This window comes from Tinamus guttatus, unplaced genomic scaffold, assembly GCF_059628265.1.
Source record: "Tinamus guttatus ecotype Peru unplaced genomic scaffold, ASM5962826v1 Tinamus_guttatus_pri_ptg000035l, whole genome shotgun sequence".
NCBI lineage: Eukaryota > Metazoa > Chordata > Aves > Tinamiformes > Tinamidae > Tinamus > Tinamus guttatus.
In genome coordinates, this window is record NW_028288569.1 from 8,537,667 (window position 1) to 8,552,684 (window position 15,018).

At 41.2% G+C, this 15,018-nt stretch overlaps 1 protein-coding gene across 1 annotated transcript in view; it reads right to left on the minus strand.

Annotated features, from left to right (window-relative positions):
- NME7 (NME/NM23 family member 7) overlaps positions 1-15,018 on the minus strand; it is an 84,710-nt gene that overhangs the window by 65,165 nt on the left and 4,527 nt on the right. The window contains exons 2-3 of the mRNA XM_088534036.1: positions 4,607-4,714; positions 1,546-1,712 (exon numbers count right to left, since the gene is read on the minus strand). Coding sequence (XP_088390162.1) covers positions 1,546-1,712; positions 4,607-4,714 — 275 coding nt within the window. The remainder of the gene's footprint in view (positions 1-1,545; positions 1,713-4,606; positions 4,715-15,018) is intronic.

The window sequence follows — 15,018 nt, forward strand, 5'->3', positions numbered from 1 at the left end:
CTCAGCTCCTGTTCCAGGGCCACTTCATGGACACCGCTGTAGCACTGCTGAACAGCTATAGCTGCTCCTCCACAATGAGATGAATGGGCCGTGTCACTATTAGCTTCTTTGCACTGATATAAATGCATCAACACCAGGGCTTCGGCTACTTGAGGCAGAGGAGAAAAACCACAATTGTATGAGGGTAAATGGATAAATCAGGCCTAGCTTTATATATTTTTTCTATCAAAGGTGCCACTGAGGAAAAGAGAGAGCACTTAAGTATTCAGCAACCCTCCTCTGCTCAGTACCTCAGTACCTCCTTTGCTATCCCCTCATCCATCCCAACTCCGGTTCGGAGTGCCAGGAGAACTCCCCCCTGTAAAGTTATTATGGCACTCATTTCCAAGGCAACGTTTCTGTGCCGTGAGGACGAAGATGACTGTTAGGACTTGCAATCCCATTGAACTCTTCCTTCCTGCCTGGTTACAGACACTTCTTCAGAAAGAGTTAAAATAAGTGCAGACAGGGGGAAGGAGAAAGAAACGAGCCAAATGGGGCTCACTGGACCATCATATCCAAGAAAATATTGCATCTTCTTTTCAAAAATATGCCAGGACTAAACTCATCTATTTTGTAAATTTAGAAGTTATGTGCACTGCAGTCAGAACACTTAAATGCATTGCAAATTAATCTTATTGTCATTTTATTAACTCTCTCCTAATAATTTTGGTTTTGGACTATTAATGTATTTTCTAAACCAAACTTGCCAGCAGAAAGAGATGATGAGTCTCATCTTCTGACATTATAAATGATGTCTGAGTTAATAATGTCATTATGCCTGAATAAATTATGTCATTCATATAAATGAATTTATAATGTTTTGTTTGTCCCAACAAACAAGCCAATAGGTTTTCTTGACATTCTCATTCTATCCTTCCTGTCCTCATGCATGCTGGGATTTGGAGATGCTGAAAAAACTTCCCAGAAGAAAATCTATCATGGAGGGAAAAGCAATGGAGGATGAAAACAATCCTCTCTCTCATTCCTCTTCCTATGGTTTTCAATTACTACTGCTAATACAAAGTACATCTGACTGTCAGGGCATAAACCTGTGGATCACTAGGCTTCTGCACTGCCTCCAGTGAGGCAGGTGACAAAGTCCTTCATGATTCAGTCCTTCCAAGCCAAGCAGACTCCAGGGTACCCAAGCAGGATGCACAAAACACAGCTGTAAACAAAAGGGGGTCAGAACGAAGAATGGTTAAACTGGATCCCAAAGGTTTTCTCTTTCCCCTCTCGCTCTCCCTAGGGACCTGGAGGAGGCAGCACTTGACATCTGGGTAAGCTGATGTTTTAGCAGGGGGAAGAAACAGTCACAGATTTGCCCAAAAGCCAGGACCACTTTGCTTCCTTCCAGCTATCACCACGTTAGATCACTTTAAGCCAGAGGCAAACTTGTCACTACACCCTCCTCTCCCATTGCTCCACAAACCATCTTCTAATTCCAGCAAAGACCAACTACTCTGAAACCCTTACCCTATTGCAAAATTTGCCTTTTCTTACCTCTCCTTGCGGCTGCCCAGCTTACGGGCTGTGTATTGATCCCCATAGTCTACTAAAGAAAGATGACGAGAAAAAACAGTAATTTTGTTGCCCACAAATAAATCCTCAAGGTGTAAGCTGTCATACTTGGTGCGCTTCAGAAACGTGCGATGGTTCTTCACATCATACTGCAGAGAAAAGAAGACCAAAAACTAGTAGAGCAAGAGATTTAAACTAGGGGCACACCCAACATAACCTTTACTTCATGAAATTTCCGAGGGTTGTGGGATTGAGTGTGATCACTGAATTGATTTAATTCCTAGCCCTTTGAACTTGCACATGTAGCAGAAATGCTCAGGAAATTAAACCACAATTACAAATTTGTCCCATTTAAATAGTCCCGGGCTGACAACTCGCTGTGCATTTTTTATTTCATCCCTTACTTGTGCCCTTTCGAGCTGTGATAAATGGTTTGGGTGCCCAGTGGGCATCTCTGCCCAGTCTCATGGAGAGTTCCCCGCAACAGGTCCACACTGCTTCTTAGAGCAGCGACATGCAACAGAAACGACCACGACGTGCTGTGACAGGTCTCTTCCTCAGGCCACCGACGCTGTGCTTTACTTGTACCGCCTAAGACGCCAAATTAGGGATGGAGGGAAGGAGGGATGGATGGAGGGTTGCAGCGCGGGCTTGAGAAGCTCCCTCTCACTGCCTGGAGCTGCCAGCCCCAAACGCCTGTCAGGCCGATTCAGCTGTGTGTCCTCACTGTGGGCAAGATGATCATGCGCAGTTTTCTGGGTGGGTTAGCAAAGCACTAAAGGCAACATGACAAACGTGTCCTTCTCCACTGCATGTAATTAAAGATCCCTTCAGGCTCCTAGGGAAGTGGAGTCTTATCAAAAGGAGAATTTTGCCCTCTTCAGCCCAACTTTCCCCTTCCTTGTCTCAAATTGCAGGTGCTAACCCCTGTTGTGGTGGTACATAAACCAGAATGGTGTGAAAAGAAAGAAATTCCTTCCTTAACGTTTTGGGAAAAACACTCAGAGTAGAATTACACACTCTTCTACAGTCTAAACGTTTGAACACATTTCTGTTTCAAGCTTGGGTTAAAAGTATCTTAAGTTTTTGCAGGACAGCCAAAATTTTACAAGCAAGAATCCTTCCCTGCTGAAACTTCTTAAATCTTCTCATGTGTGCTTATTCTCAGCGCCCTTTATTCAAGAACAGGAGGGAATGAAATGGCAACATGCTGAAAAGAATCACTTGAAATCGGCTGCCCGGTTTTCCATGGTCTTAAACAGGTCTTTCCATGGTCTCTTTTAATGTGGCTTCATCACATTAAAATTGTTCAGTATCTTGACTAAAAATATGGATATTTCCTTGGTCATTTTGCAAATAGCTGCTAGAAAGGGGGTCCCCAGATATTCATCTCTACTCCAACAGAGAATAAAGAGGAAGAAGAGGGAAGAAAAAAAAAAAAAGACATCCACCTGCATTAAAGAATTCTTCTTTACAGTGTAACTTTAGATCAATTTAAAATGCAATTGATAAGCCAGAGTGGAAGAAATATAATGCTGTTTAGATTGCCTTTTTTTTTCCCCCCTTCCTTCTCTCACATTACATGTACAGCTGAGTTATCTGAATCAAAATAATCCTCTGCTAAGATTCAGTCCTTTTTAAAGCTTTCTCCTCTCTCTTTAGCAAATCTCCTGTAGAAAGGTAAGTTGTTCAGGACCTAAGAATTCGCCACGGGAGATATTAACTATGGAAAAAATCAGAGAATTGGGCTTGTCTCTGTTAAGAGATCCAGTCTGCTCACTACAGTCACTCCCTATCCTTGGACAAAAACCTGTCCTGAAGGCTGCAAGGACAGCTGGAAACTTGTTCTCACTGTTCGTACACAACGAGTTAAGACAGCTTAAGAGCACCTTGAAATCTCTTGGTTTTGAGACACCTAGTTGAAATGAACAACAGTTTTACTAGCCTACACACAGCTGTGTGGGAAGATTATTACAGCTCCTGACTGATTAGCTAAACTGTCTCTGGAAAAAATAAAAAAATAAAATAAACCCAAACGCTCAGATTTTGACAATTGCATATACACACACATCATAGTAAGAACTGACTTTAAAGGAATATTATTGTGGTAGAGCTTGTTTAAACAGGTTATCAGTAAAAAGTGCAACGAGCATCTCCTCACACAGGTATGTGTCATAGTGTCAGTGAGTAGCAGTTTGGGTAAGAAAGTAGAGATTCTGCTAGCTTTCTTATTTCTACATGTGATGCTTGCAGTAGGAAAACCAAAAACCTGGATATTCCCCCTTGTTAATTTTACTTCCAATCTAGGCCACTCTCAAATCCCTTAGGCGTTCATTAAAAATCAGAAGACACTGGGTCCAACCATTGACCCACGGGATCCCAAAGCCCTGGTTGGTTTATTGTTCTTGTCTTTCCTATGCATACTACTTTTTCATAGATATACCTGCTTCTGAAAACTGCTTGTTTGTTGGTAGTGCAGGTAAAATCAAAGGCAGTATTTGTAGGAATCTAAAGTCAGAAAGATCTTTGCAAGCACCACTGACGGAAAAACTGGATGCCACTTTCTGAATCATACTTCTTTGCATTAAAACTGAACTAACAGCAGTTTGCGATTTCATCGACTTTGGTAACACTTTTTACATGTCACTCTTCAGAGAACTGTTGCTTTCCATCTGAAGCTTGTGTCCTTGTTTGGAATCTGTTTCACTTTGTTTTTCATGCCATAGGTCAGTGCTGCTGAGTTTCAGTACTAAAACCCCAGTAGAGATTAAGTAAAATTAGATTTGTGAAAATAAATCTATCCATGCCAAAACAAGCTTTCCAGAATAAATTTGTAAACATGGAAGTTCTTCTACATGCTCCACTGTGAACTGGTATCTTTGCTTTTCTTTTAGCTTTAGAAAGAGATCAAGGGATGCCTTAAAATACATTATGATTTCTTGGGAATTTAAAACTGCACCATAGGTAGTGTCTTGCCAATTTCTAAACTGTTTAACTGGATATTACGCTTATGAAAACAGGATTTTTTTCCTCTTATCCTTACCATTTCCACTGATCCATCGTTCGGATAATACAGAAGCTCATAGCGTCGGAATAGTGAAGCATTTGGGTCATACCATTCAGCAATGAAAGCAAATCTGTCAGCTTGACTCTGGAAAAAGAAAAGCGTGCGGGGGAAAGGTTATCACAGCAATCAGATACATCTTTGTATATTCAGACACAAAATTTAGAAACTACTTTCACTTGTTAGTTTCACCAGTCAAAAAAATCACTAGTGAACGTTCTCCACGGCGAGCATATCACCACCAGATCTGCTTACCCCGGCAAGCTGCATCACTTCACTTGCTGGCTACCATTTCCTACAAGCCAGAAGTCAGTGCCGCCATGAGTGCCTTGCTTGAACTAGCTGCTTTAGAATTAACTCGAGTATCACCTCTGCACTCCAGCCCTCGACACCAGTTAAACCACTGCTGTTTAAACTGAGCGCAGGACCTATCACAAAACCTCTCCAGGGACTTGGCCAGCCACGCTCATCCTCACTGCAGCTGCCATCCTTCTAGAAATACATAAGCTGGAGCAAATACTTCCCTTCCCCCTAAAAACTCACGCTTTCATTATTTTATATACACACGTCCTTGACAATAAGCAATAATGAGAGATGGCAGACAATAATAAATGACAGATTTCAACCTTGATCTAAATCTGCTCATATTGCTGAAGACAAAACAAAGCATTTGATTGATGAGTCCATCATCTTGTCGGTGATGCAGGTTACAAAGCACTATTCCAAACTGGTCCATTACCAAAGAGGTTGTCTAAAAGGAAAAACAGGCTCTTGTTTTACCAGAACACCTCCAGGAATTGAGTAGTGGACTACAAAATAATAAAGCATGCACCACCCTTAATCAGTGCTACCTCGTGACAACAAGACCTACAAAACTGTGTTACTTTTTGCCATTGTAATTATGTGACGCTGTTGCATCACTTTTAAATGTGCTTTCTAGGTAGTGGTTGTCAAAGATGACACTAATTTTCATTTTAACATAACTCCAAAATTTCCACACGCTTCTTTGCCTCAGGCAAGTAACATTTATAAGAACAAGCAAAGAAAACACCATTAGACTTTTAATTTAGTCATCAGCATTAGTCACCAGCATCTTCATAGTTACAGTGAGCAACCATATTATGCACCATGTCTGGCAATGATTTTGTCTACTTTTTTCTCTTTTTTTCTTTTTTTTTTTTAACATAACCTTGGTTTTAAGGTGCCTTTGAAATTAACTTCCTAAGATCTTACCCAAAGTCTGAGCTATTCACATTTGTTATTCAGCAGACCACTGCCTTTTACTCAGCAGGATGGCTGAAATGACTATTTCTGTATTATCTTCTTTGAGCACGGTAACAAAAGACAAAGTAATAAACACTACTTTGATTTGAAAAACACAACTGAGCCAACTCCTTAGTGCCCAGTGGAATCAATAATGGAAGCAACAAGCAAGAAAATTTCAACAGATTCTTATTTTATGTGGGGGAAATATGGAGAGCTAATAGATTTCTAAGGTGATCAAAACAAACTCTAGAAAGCTTGTCCTGGGTCAGAAGTATGATTTGCTCTGCTTTATGGAGATAGAATTACCATAATCAATATTTTTTTTCAAATACACAGAATACAACATTACATTAACAGAAAACAACAGTTTATGGGAAACTCTTCAAAACTAATCAACTCTGTTTTTGAATAGGTAGATTGCTTCACAATGCAAAATGAAGGATTTCAAGATTAAAAGCAACTTGAAGATCCTGGGAAACAAGTACAATGTAAAAGAGAAGAGGTTTGTAATTCCACTATTGCAGATTTATGCCTGTAATCTTATAACGACTCAAGAGAACCCTGAATGCAATATCATGCCATCGAATAAAGTGAACATATTCTGGTGAGCCATTCCCAGGCATCACTGTAACATTGTTCTTCCAAGCCATCAAAGCATCAACGAGCTTAAAATCATAGGCTTAATAAAGTAAGGATATGTTAAGCTCATAACACCTGCTCCTTTTTAAACAAGGACTGAGACTTTGATTTAGCTCGGGAGTAGGATTTTGAAGGCAAAAGCAAATACAAACAACATTCCACCTCCCATCAAATATCATAAGGATTGCAATAAAATACTAAAGCTTTGCAATCTGGAAATTCTTTCATGTTTACTGTCATCTGCCATTAAAATGCTCCATCAACAGAACTAGGAGAGACGGAAACCATCTTGCCTATTCTTCCACTGGTGTCCCAGACTGCAGTCGGGAGGGGAGTCTCAAAGATGAGAACGTACTAGCTACACTACATTAATCCCTGGTTTCTGTTCATCCTCTTAGCAAAGGAATTTCACCAAGAAAACCTTGTCCAGAAGGGACTGATTGAAGACAGCAGCATGTTCAAAGTGCCCCAATGCTCTGGATCAGCACTGAGTCCTGAAAGTCAAGGGTTTCAGAGGCCTGGAGCAAACAGAGCCCTGGCACCCCATTCCTCACAGAAATGTCTAAAAACCACTTTGGACACTAGTCAAATCATTGCGAACAACTCAACTCTCAATAATTCACGTAAATCTATGAATACTTTACAACTCAGAAAATTCTCCTCCTAAAATCTAAGTTTCCAGGCATTTATCTGTACCCTCATCACTACACTCAGCCTCCGCTGTTATGACTACATAATTAACCAAGCAATTCCTAATCAGACAGAAGTAACTTGTTTTTTTCCTAAGAGATTTCACTTCATTGGACAAATTACCGGTATTAAAAGAGAGAAAAAAAAAGAGTATATAAATATAAATCACGAAATTGCTACTGGAACTTCTAGAGTCGTTGCTTTGAGTTCACCTCCTTTATAGCCCCTAATCCCATAATAAACTCCAGGGTGTCAGGGTTTTGCCTACTGTGAAGATGGAAAGAATAATCTTCCTCTTTCTTCGTTCTCTCACAAGCTGCAGGGAAATGGAGCTTGATTCACCTCTAGGTTTGGCTAGTTTCATTTTGTTTGTTTGTATGTGTGCAAATACGCAGTGTGAGGGCATGTTGCACGTCTCTGTGCACATGTGAAGCACTTGCTGAGGGAAGGCTGAATCAAACACAGGAAATTCTGTGCTCTGGAAGTCAGGGAGGTGGTGGTCATCCCGCGCTAACGCCTGAAAGCTCAATCCAGGCACATGGGAAAGAGAAAGGTCTACTCTCACAGCACCCTGCTGCAGGGAGAAAGGGTTCATCTGCCACGTAGCTGCTGAGGAAGCTCACAAGCAGAGCGCAGAAGGCTTCATAACCTCATCAGGAAAAACAGGAGACTTCCAACGGGCTTCTGCTCTGCGCCAAGACCAAAGATTATTCAAAGCTCTTCACAAGGAGCAGCAGAACAGCAGAACACTGGCTCAGGGACAGGGAACTTGCATGGAAAGGGAGAGGAGTGAGCTCATCCCTCCCACCTCAAATGAGCAGCAATGTATCCCAACATGGTTAGTCCAGCTTCAAGCTGTCTTCTGAGAGCCACTGCACATCACTATTCTGGGGTGCGTGTGTCTGCTGTTTTCATCTGGTTTTGTCTAGGAAACTCATCCTAGTTTATTTTAATATGGAAATAGCAGGAAATCAGGAGCTAGGGATTTAATTTTCTAGTGGGCATAGGCACTTTTAGGCTCATTACAGGATAAGAGAGGGGAATTTAGATGCCTTATTGCTGAAGGGACAAGATTTTTATTAAAACTTTGCTAGAGGGAAGGAATAGTAGTGACTGTTAGTAAGGATGGCATTAGTGTCTTCTGGCTTGTTGGCCACTTTAAGCTTTTGAGCTGTAACTTCTGTGATATGTTTCCTGGGAATGACTTGCTGTGCTTAGTTATCAGCCAGCAATGCACTGTGACCCTCTGTGCTTCCTACTCAAGGAAATTTCACATTAAATAGTCTCAAAATATTTCTTAAAATTAGGAAAGCCCTGATATATCCAGAGATAGCAAGGGCATCTCTATGTTCCAGTAGCTGTCTCTATTCAGGCCATCACATGCTACTGGCAACTTCACCCTGAACGAATTATTTGACACTGGCTCATGGCCTGTTGCCCAAAAGTTTACAAGTTTAGGAGTCACAGAGTATCACTCTGTTGGGAGTGAGAAGCTTCATGCCTGCTACTTCTTTGATTCACTCTGAAACAGCATCAGAGAGAGTCAAAGGGCCTGAATCAACTCTCAACAGAGCAATAAAGCAGAAGCTGGGCTAGAGCCAAATGGATCCATGTTGACATCTGCACTCTGCAGTTCATAACACTCAAGGCTGATATTGAGAAATCCTGCATCTGAGAACACTGATCCAGAAACCAGCTGTTTCTGGGAAAACTATAGGGAACAGAGCAGCGTAGCAGGCAAGAACAATCCTCACAGTGAATGCATATTTCTCCTAATAGACAAAGAAAACGGTCTGAAAAGATTGCCCCAAAACTTATTAAAATTCTGGCAATTATTTTAAGATAAATGTTTCTTTCACAACCTGCTCCCCAAAACCACTCTCATGGGGTTCTCAAATATTTTGGGAGAACAAGAATATTGCTTTTATAGAAGATGAGATGGTAGTAAATGATGAAAATACAATTATTTTAAGACTTCTCAGGTGAACATATTGCGAGACTCGATGACTCCAGCATGAGGTAATGTGCTGGGGCAACAGGTACTTAACTTACAGTTCAAGGAAAAACCCAACTATGTGCAAGTTTGCTGAGGGCTCTCTTTGGCTAAGAGTAGAATTGCTGAAATGGCCAGTCAAGAGTCAACTTTTTTCTTATCCTTACTCTTTGTAGGTTGTACCAAAAAAAAAAAAAAACAAACGTCTTGCAGTGTTTAGACAGACACCCCTTCAGACATGGGGCTGAAGCAGGGGACCTGACCAGCTGCCTTCCACAAAAAAAAGTTCATTTCACGGCTGCATCCAGGAGATAATTCTGCAGACATATAATCAACCTCTAACAGTAGGTATCCAAATCCTGTTATGGATTATTTGAAATAGCTCCTCAAAGCTCATAAATCTCAGATCACTCCTTTTTCCAGAACACTCATCACAGGAGATTTAAATCAACCACTTCAATACAAAGGAAGCTGCTCACTGTAAAAACTGCTAGTCTGAAAAGCAAGAATCAGGAGTTGCAGCCGCATTTATCTCCACCTGCCTCAAAGGCAGCTACTCACAGACTTCTACTCCCCCAGCAGGCTGCAGATATAAACAGCATCACAGAATGGCCAGTTTTCAGAAGCACCCCAGAAATACTTCATATATTTTGGTTATGTATACATAAAAACACTCCTATATCTCTATGTATAATATAGGTATTAAAAAAATTTTAAAATGGTATTTTTTAAGAAGTCTGAATCTTCTCATGTAAAATAAAGGGTATGACAGGCATCTGTTGTCTATGTACAGAAGGCTTCCCACATTCTGGACACTAGTAAATAAAAGGAGTACTTGCATAACAACAGCTGTGAATCAATTCTGAATTATACAAAATACACAGCTTGAATTCCTTCTGTAAAATCGATTTCTAGCCTGCTACAGAGATGCCTCGGAGAGCAAAGGAATGGTTGGCAAAACGGATGGCCTCACTTTACCACAGAGCGAAGCACTTGCTATTCTATCAACTACGTCTCTCATTGCCACTGCAGGCACCGTATGTCCTTCAGACTGACTCAGCAAAAAGGGCTCTATAACTGCAGTACTCAACAAACCTAAGTATATACATTACTAAAATCCTATTCTATATCTTTCTTTAGGACTTACTAAATGACAAGTAGTTCTGTAAGCACCAGGAATAATGTCTGGTTCTCTATACTCAGATTTCTCATCCCTGTGTTTTGGCTGCAGCTTCTCTTTAGCTCAGGCATTGAATAAAGGCCATCTGGATTCTCTGGTGTCTAAGTAGTGTTGACACCGAAGTCTTTCTTTAAGGATGCTTTATGGGGTCTCTTCACCTCACTCTCTCATCACTATCTTAAGAGTATCTCTTAATAACATCACTATCTTAAAAATATCTATCTCTCTGCCAAACCCATCTGAAATCTGCCAGCACTTTTCCAACTTACTGCCATTGGATAGAGGTCCGATAAACAGGCGCAGGCTGGGATCAGCATAAACTTTGGCTTCCGAGGCAAACAGGCGGAAAGCAGCTATATGACTACTCTACATGCATGCTACAAGTAATTTTCCTCATTAAGAATTCTTTAAAAGAAAAAAAAATCTCAATTTGTGAAAAAATGGAATGAAAGAAGTGACAACTGCAGAAAGTTGCTAAGCCACTCTATGTTAGTGACAGCCTTGCTCCACAGAAACTTCAGATATACTTGTATTTAATATATAACAGTAAAAACACTTTGAGTGACAGAAAGTGCTCTCATTTTCAGCATTATAAAGCACCTTAAATCACAAAAACACATCCTCAGTGATGCACATTTATTAAGTTGTGCTCAACCCATTTTCTACCTTCCCAGTTCCTGTAACACAGAATTATTTTCCAGGCAAAACTTAAACCCACAACACTGTGCAGATAGAGCACTTAATTAGCTCTGTCTCTTCCAATGTGTTTTCCTCCTCCTCCTCTTCTCTTCCTCAAGTTTCTGACACATGAGATGGTATAATTTTTAGAACACTGATTCTGCAGCCCCCTCGCTGCCGTTGGACCTCCCACCACTTTCTCAGCAGGGTTTCCTTCAGACAGTCAAAAAGGAAAAAAAAATAATCAAAAGATCACTTTGCAAATTGAGAAACATTTGGCAATTGCAGTCTCACATGACGGTGTCTTGACTACAGACAATTCTCAATCAAAACCTCATATTCAAGCAAACAATGTCAGAAGCTGACTGGTGAATTCTATAAGCAGATCTCGTTCTTCCTCCCTTGAATAAAGCAAATCCTGCCTATAGAAAATGCCACAATAATTCCAGACAACTATTTTGAGCTAACTAAATACTGGCAATTAATATTTAAACTATTCCATTTCTTAATCAGCACTCAGACCCCAGTGAGCGAGCCAAACACGCTACTGCACTCACCCTGCTGCACACAGGCACAACTCCTCCAGAGCAGCACAACTATGTGACTTGCAGCACTGCTGGCCCCTGCGCTCCTCGGATGCCTTTTGGACTATATATATATATGTGCTTATATGGCTCTTGCTGCCTGCACCATCCGCTGCCAAGTAACACGGGGATGCTTCAGGCCCTGTGACACTGATGAAATGCACCTTCATCCCTGCCTGGGATCCTGGTTCAGTAAATAACCCCCATGCGCCCAGAGGCCTCGATGAACAAAGCTCTAGAAGGCTGGAGGCCCCAAGCTCCTCAGATTTAAGAATCTGTGTTCTCCCCTCATAGCAACAAAGTTATCTGGATGCTGTATCAACTTATTGAGTCAGAAATCTTCTTTTATAGGACCATGTAAAATCCCCAAGCTTCCTATGAATACTTTGGAGTGCTCAGTGAAATCTATATAGATTTTTAAAACTCTCATGCAGGAGAGGCAAGCCTCAAAGCTTCCGTACCTTAACTCCAATTTGCTGCAACTATCTGTCACAATTAAGTACTTGATTACAAGACTCACGTTACTTTTCTAACAATGTCAGAACGCATTTTTTCAAAAACACAGGATGGATCCTGTACTGCTGCTCACTGCTCTGAGAAGACCAGATAGACTTTGTCTGTCTTTATAGGTATCCCTCCTCATTTAAAGCATGTTATCAGCTGCACTGCAAAAAAGAATGAAGATCATAAGTCATATTATTGTGCTCTTTAATTATATAATTACATATAACTTCCCTAGGAGCAGGGGTGAGAAAGGGATCAGTGCTCAGCATTTACCTAAGTGCCCCCAGTGTATTCAGGAAGAATCTGACACTGATTTCAGTGAAAGTGGAGCTCTTTTCTGACGCAGGGAAGCATTTGTAATACAAGTCATGCCGCAGACGCAGGCCACCTGCATAATCACATTTGGAGCACGCATCTTAGCTGCTTCACAAAATCATCCAGAGGGGCACAACTAGCCCTGCTGAAAGACAGGTGCTGACACTGAAGAGGCTAGTGTCTCCATGTAACCTCAAAAAAAGCAAGAGAGCTGCACACGCTACCCATACACATCCCATTTTCAACATTCAACCTGCACTCTCTCTTCAGGAAAAATAAAATAATTTAAAAAACACTTTTCAAAGCCTATTTTTTTTCTTTGATTTTCTCAAATATTAGCTCCAATGTGGTTGGAGAAATCCAGATTTTGGCTGGTACAGACCACATTCTGCACATTACTGTGTGGCTACATAACCTGTATACTGAAGTCTGACCAATGATAAGTTACACGTGAATAGAAGTTCTCGTGACAAAAACTGGCCAGCAATTTCAATTAAAAAAAAGTTCAAAATGTAAATATTCTTGCAGAGGAAACAGGAGGAAAAATGGGTAATTATAACAATGTTCTGAAGCTCTGCCAGTCCTAGTGAGCTCTGACAGCTTAGTTCTAATAAGCATTTATTTTATGACTAAAAAGTTTACTTCTTTCCTAGAGCATAAAGCATTTGTCATCACAGTTTTAAGCAGACCTTGCTCTTCCCTAGAGGTAAAGAGGTCTCCACTGGAGGCAGATAGGGACTAAGAGATCTTAGTCCCATGTGGTTTCAGCCAAATCGCTTAGGTCAGTCTTCAGAATTGCTTCCTGCATTAGCACATTCAAAAAGTGAGGATCTCTTTTCCCAGTTTATCCATTTGTAAAATGGGAATAATCATCTTTTTTTTTTCCCACAGCAAGGCAGCACGACTTAACAGATAAAATTTTCACTTAGGCATCACAAGGTCACCTTGTCCTTCTGATACTAGGGCAGAGACAGCTCAATTAGATGATCCCCATTTCCCACTTCTGGCTGCCCCTCATTCCTGCACGGAAACCAGACACCTGCGGAAAGAGACGCATGAGGCCACTGATACTTGGGCAACAGCTCCCTCTGCCACTGCCACCTGCAGCCACTGCTGCTCTCCAATTTCAGGAGCAGCAGCAAGGGCTGCATCCAGACCCCAGTTCCCTCCCTCTCCCCTCTGCTTTGGGAACATTCAAACTTCGAGGCAGTGATTCAATTATTAAAAACAGTATGCTGTAACAGAACAGCACACAAGGCAAGGATGGCATTGCTGTTACGTAACCAGAAAACCCATGACATATCATGGTCCTGTTCCACAAGCACAATTCCCAGATGCTGCAGCAAGGAAAGATACACAGGAAGCAGAAGGGATGTTAAATTTAGGGAAGATTCATACTTAAATGTGCATGTGATTCACATGGAAGAAAAGGTATGTGTCCTCTAACATACATAATATGTCTCTGCTCCTTACACATATATATGCCTCCCTTACACGGCCCTCTTTTAGGTCCTAGAGAGATAAAACAAAGGCACAACTGGGGTTGGGGGTTGCTTGATTGTTTTGTTTTAATAAATAAGGTATTCCCCCCTCCCCCCCCCCCCAAAAAAAAAAAAAAAAAAAAAAAAGAACCTCATGAGAACCTCATGCAAGTAGAGAAACTGCAACAGGCTCTCTGGAAAAACAGAGCCACTTCTTTGTAAATAAAGGGGCACCACCTAGTGTCCGGAGTCTCAACGCTTCATTCATTCATTCATTTAACCATTGGAATTAAATTCTGAAACAATAAGCAAGAAACTAGTTATGTTGTTACCACTTTCTAGCATGCTATGTATCAGAAGTAGGAAACCAGTAAGGGGTAAATATGATTACATTATAAATCAAATTTCGCAATAGCCTGGGTAATAAAGTCTTTTTCTTCAGTGGAAAATGAATCTTTACATTTTTTTTTCCTTTCCGTTTTGCTGGCTGGCAGAGAATTAGCAACTTCCAAACCAAAGCATCACGGAGTGACCTAGGCACATTGCATAGGCTCCAGTGCCTCAGGCTACACCTGGATGATGTCACAACCAAACACAGTGCAGCTGGCAGAGCGTGCCGGGCGCTGCGCGTACGCTCAGGAAACTGCGCGTTGAGGCTGTTCCTTGGAGCAACGGCTGTGCTGGAGGGTCACTGTTCACAGCCACAGCTCACATCAATAGCTGTTCCTGCTGCCACTGCTTTTCATCTCGCAGGTGAGAATTATCAGAGCTCCTCATCTGGATATACCATGTTACACTGACACTTTTTTTATAAACTTGCACTTCAGTGCTCAGCTGAACAGTCAAAAAGCTTTTTATAGATTCACTAATCCCTTGTCTTAAAGGAGACAGGTGCAACTGAACAAAAAGAACTCTACCTACATCCTGAAGGAGCCTGAGAGGCAGCACTAAATGAAAAAACAGCATTTATTAACACAGAATCTAACACTAGGTGGTGCTAGAAAGCTTTGCCTTCTGGACTATCATCGAGTTCTGCCACATCATCCTTACAGATGACCAGC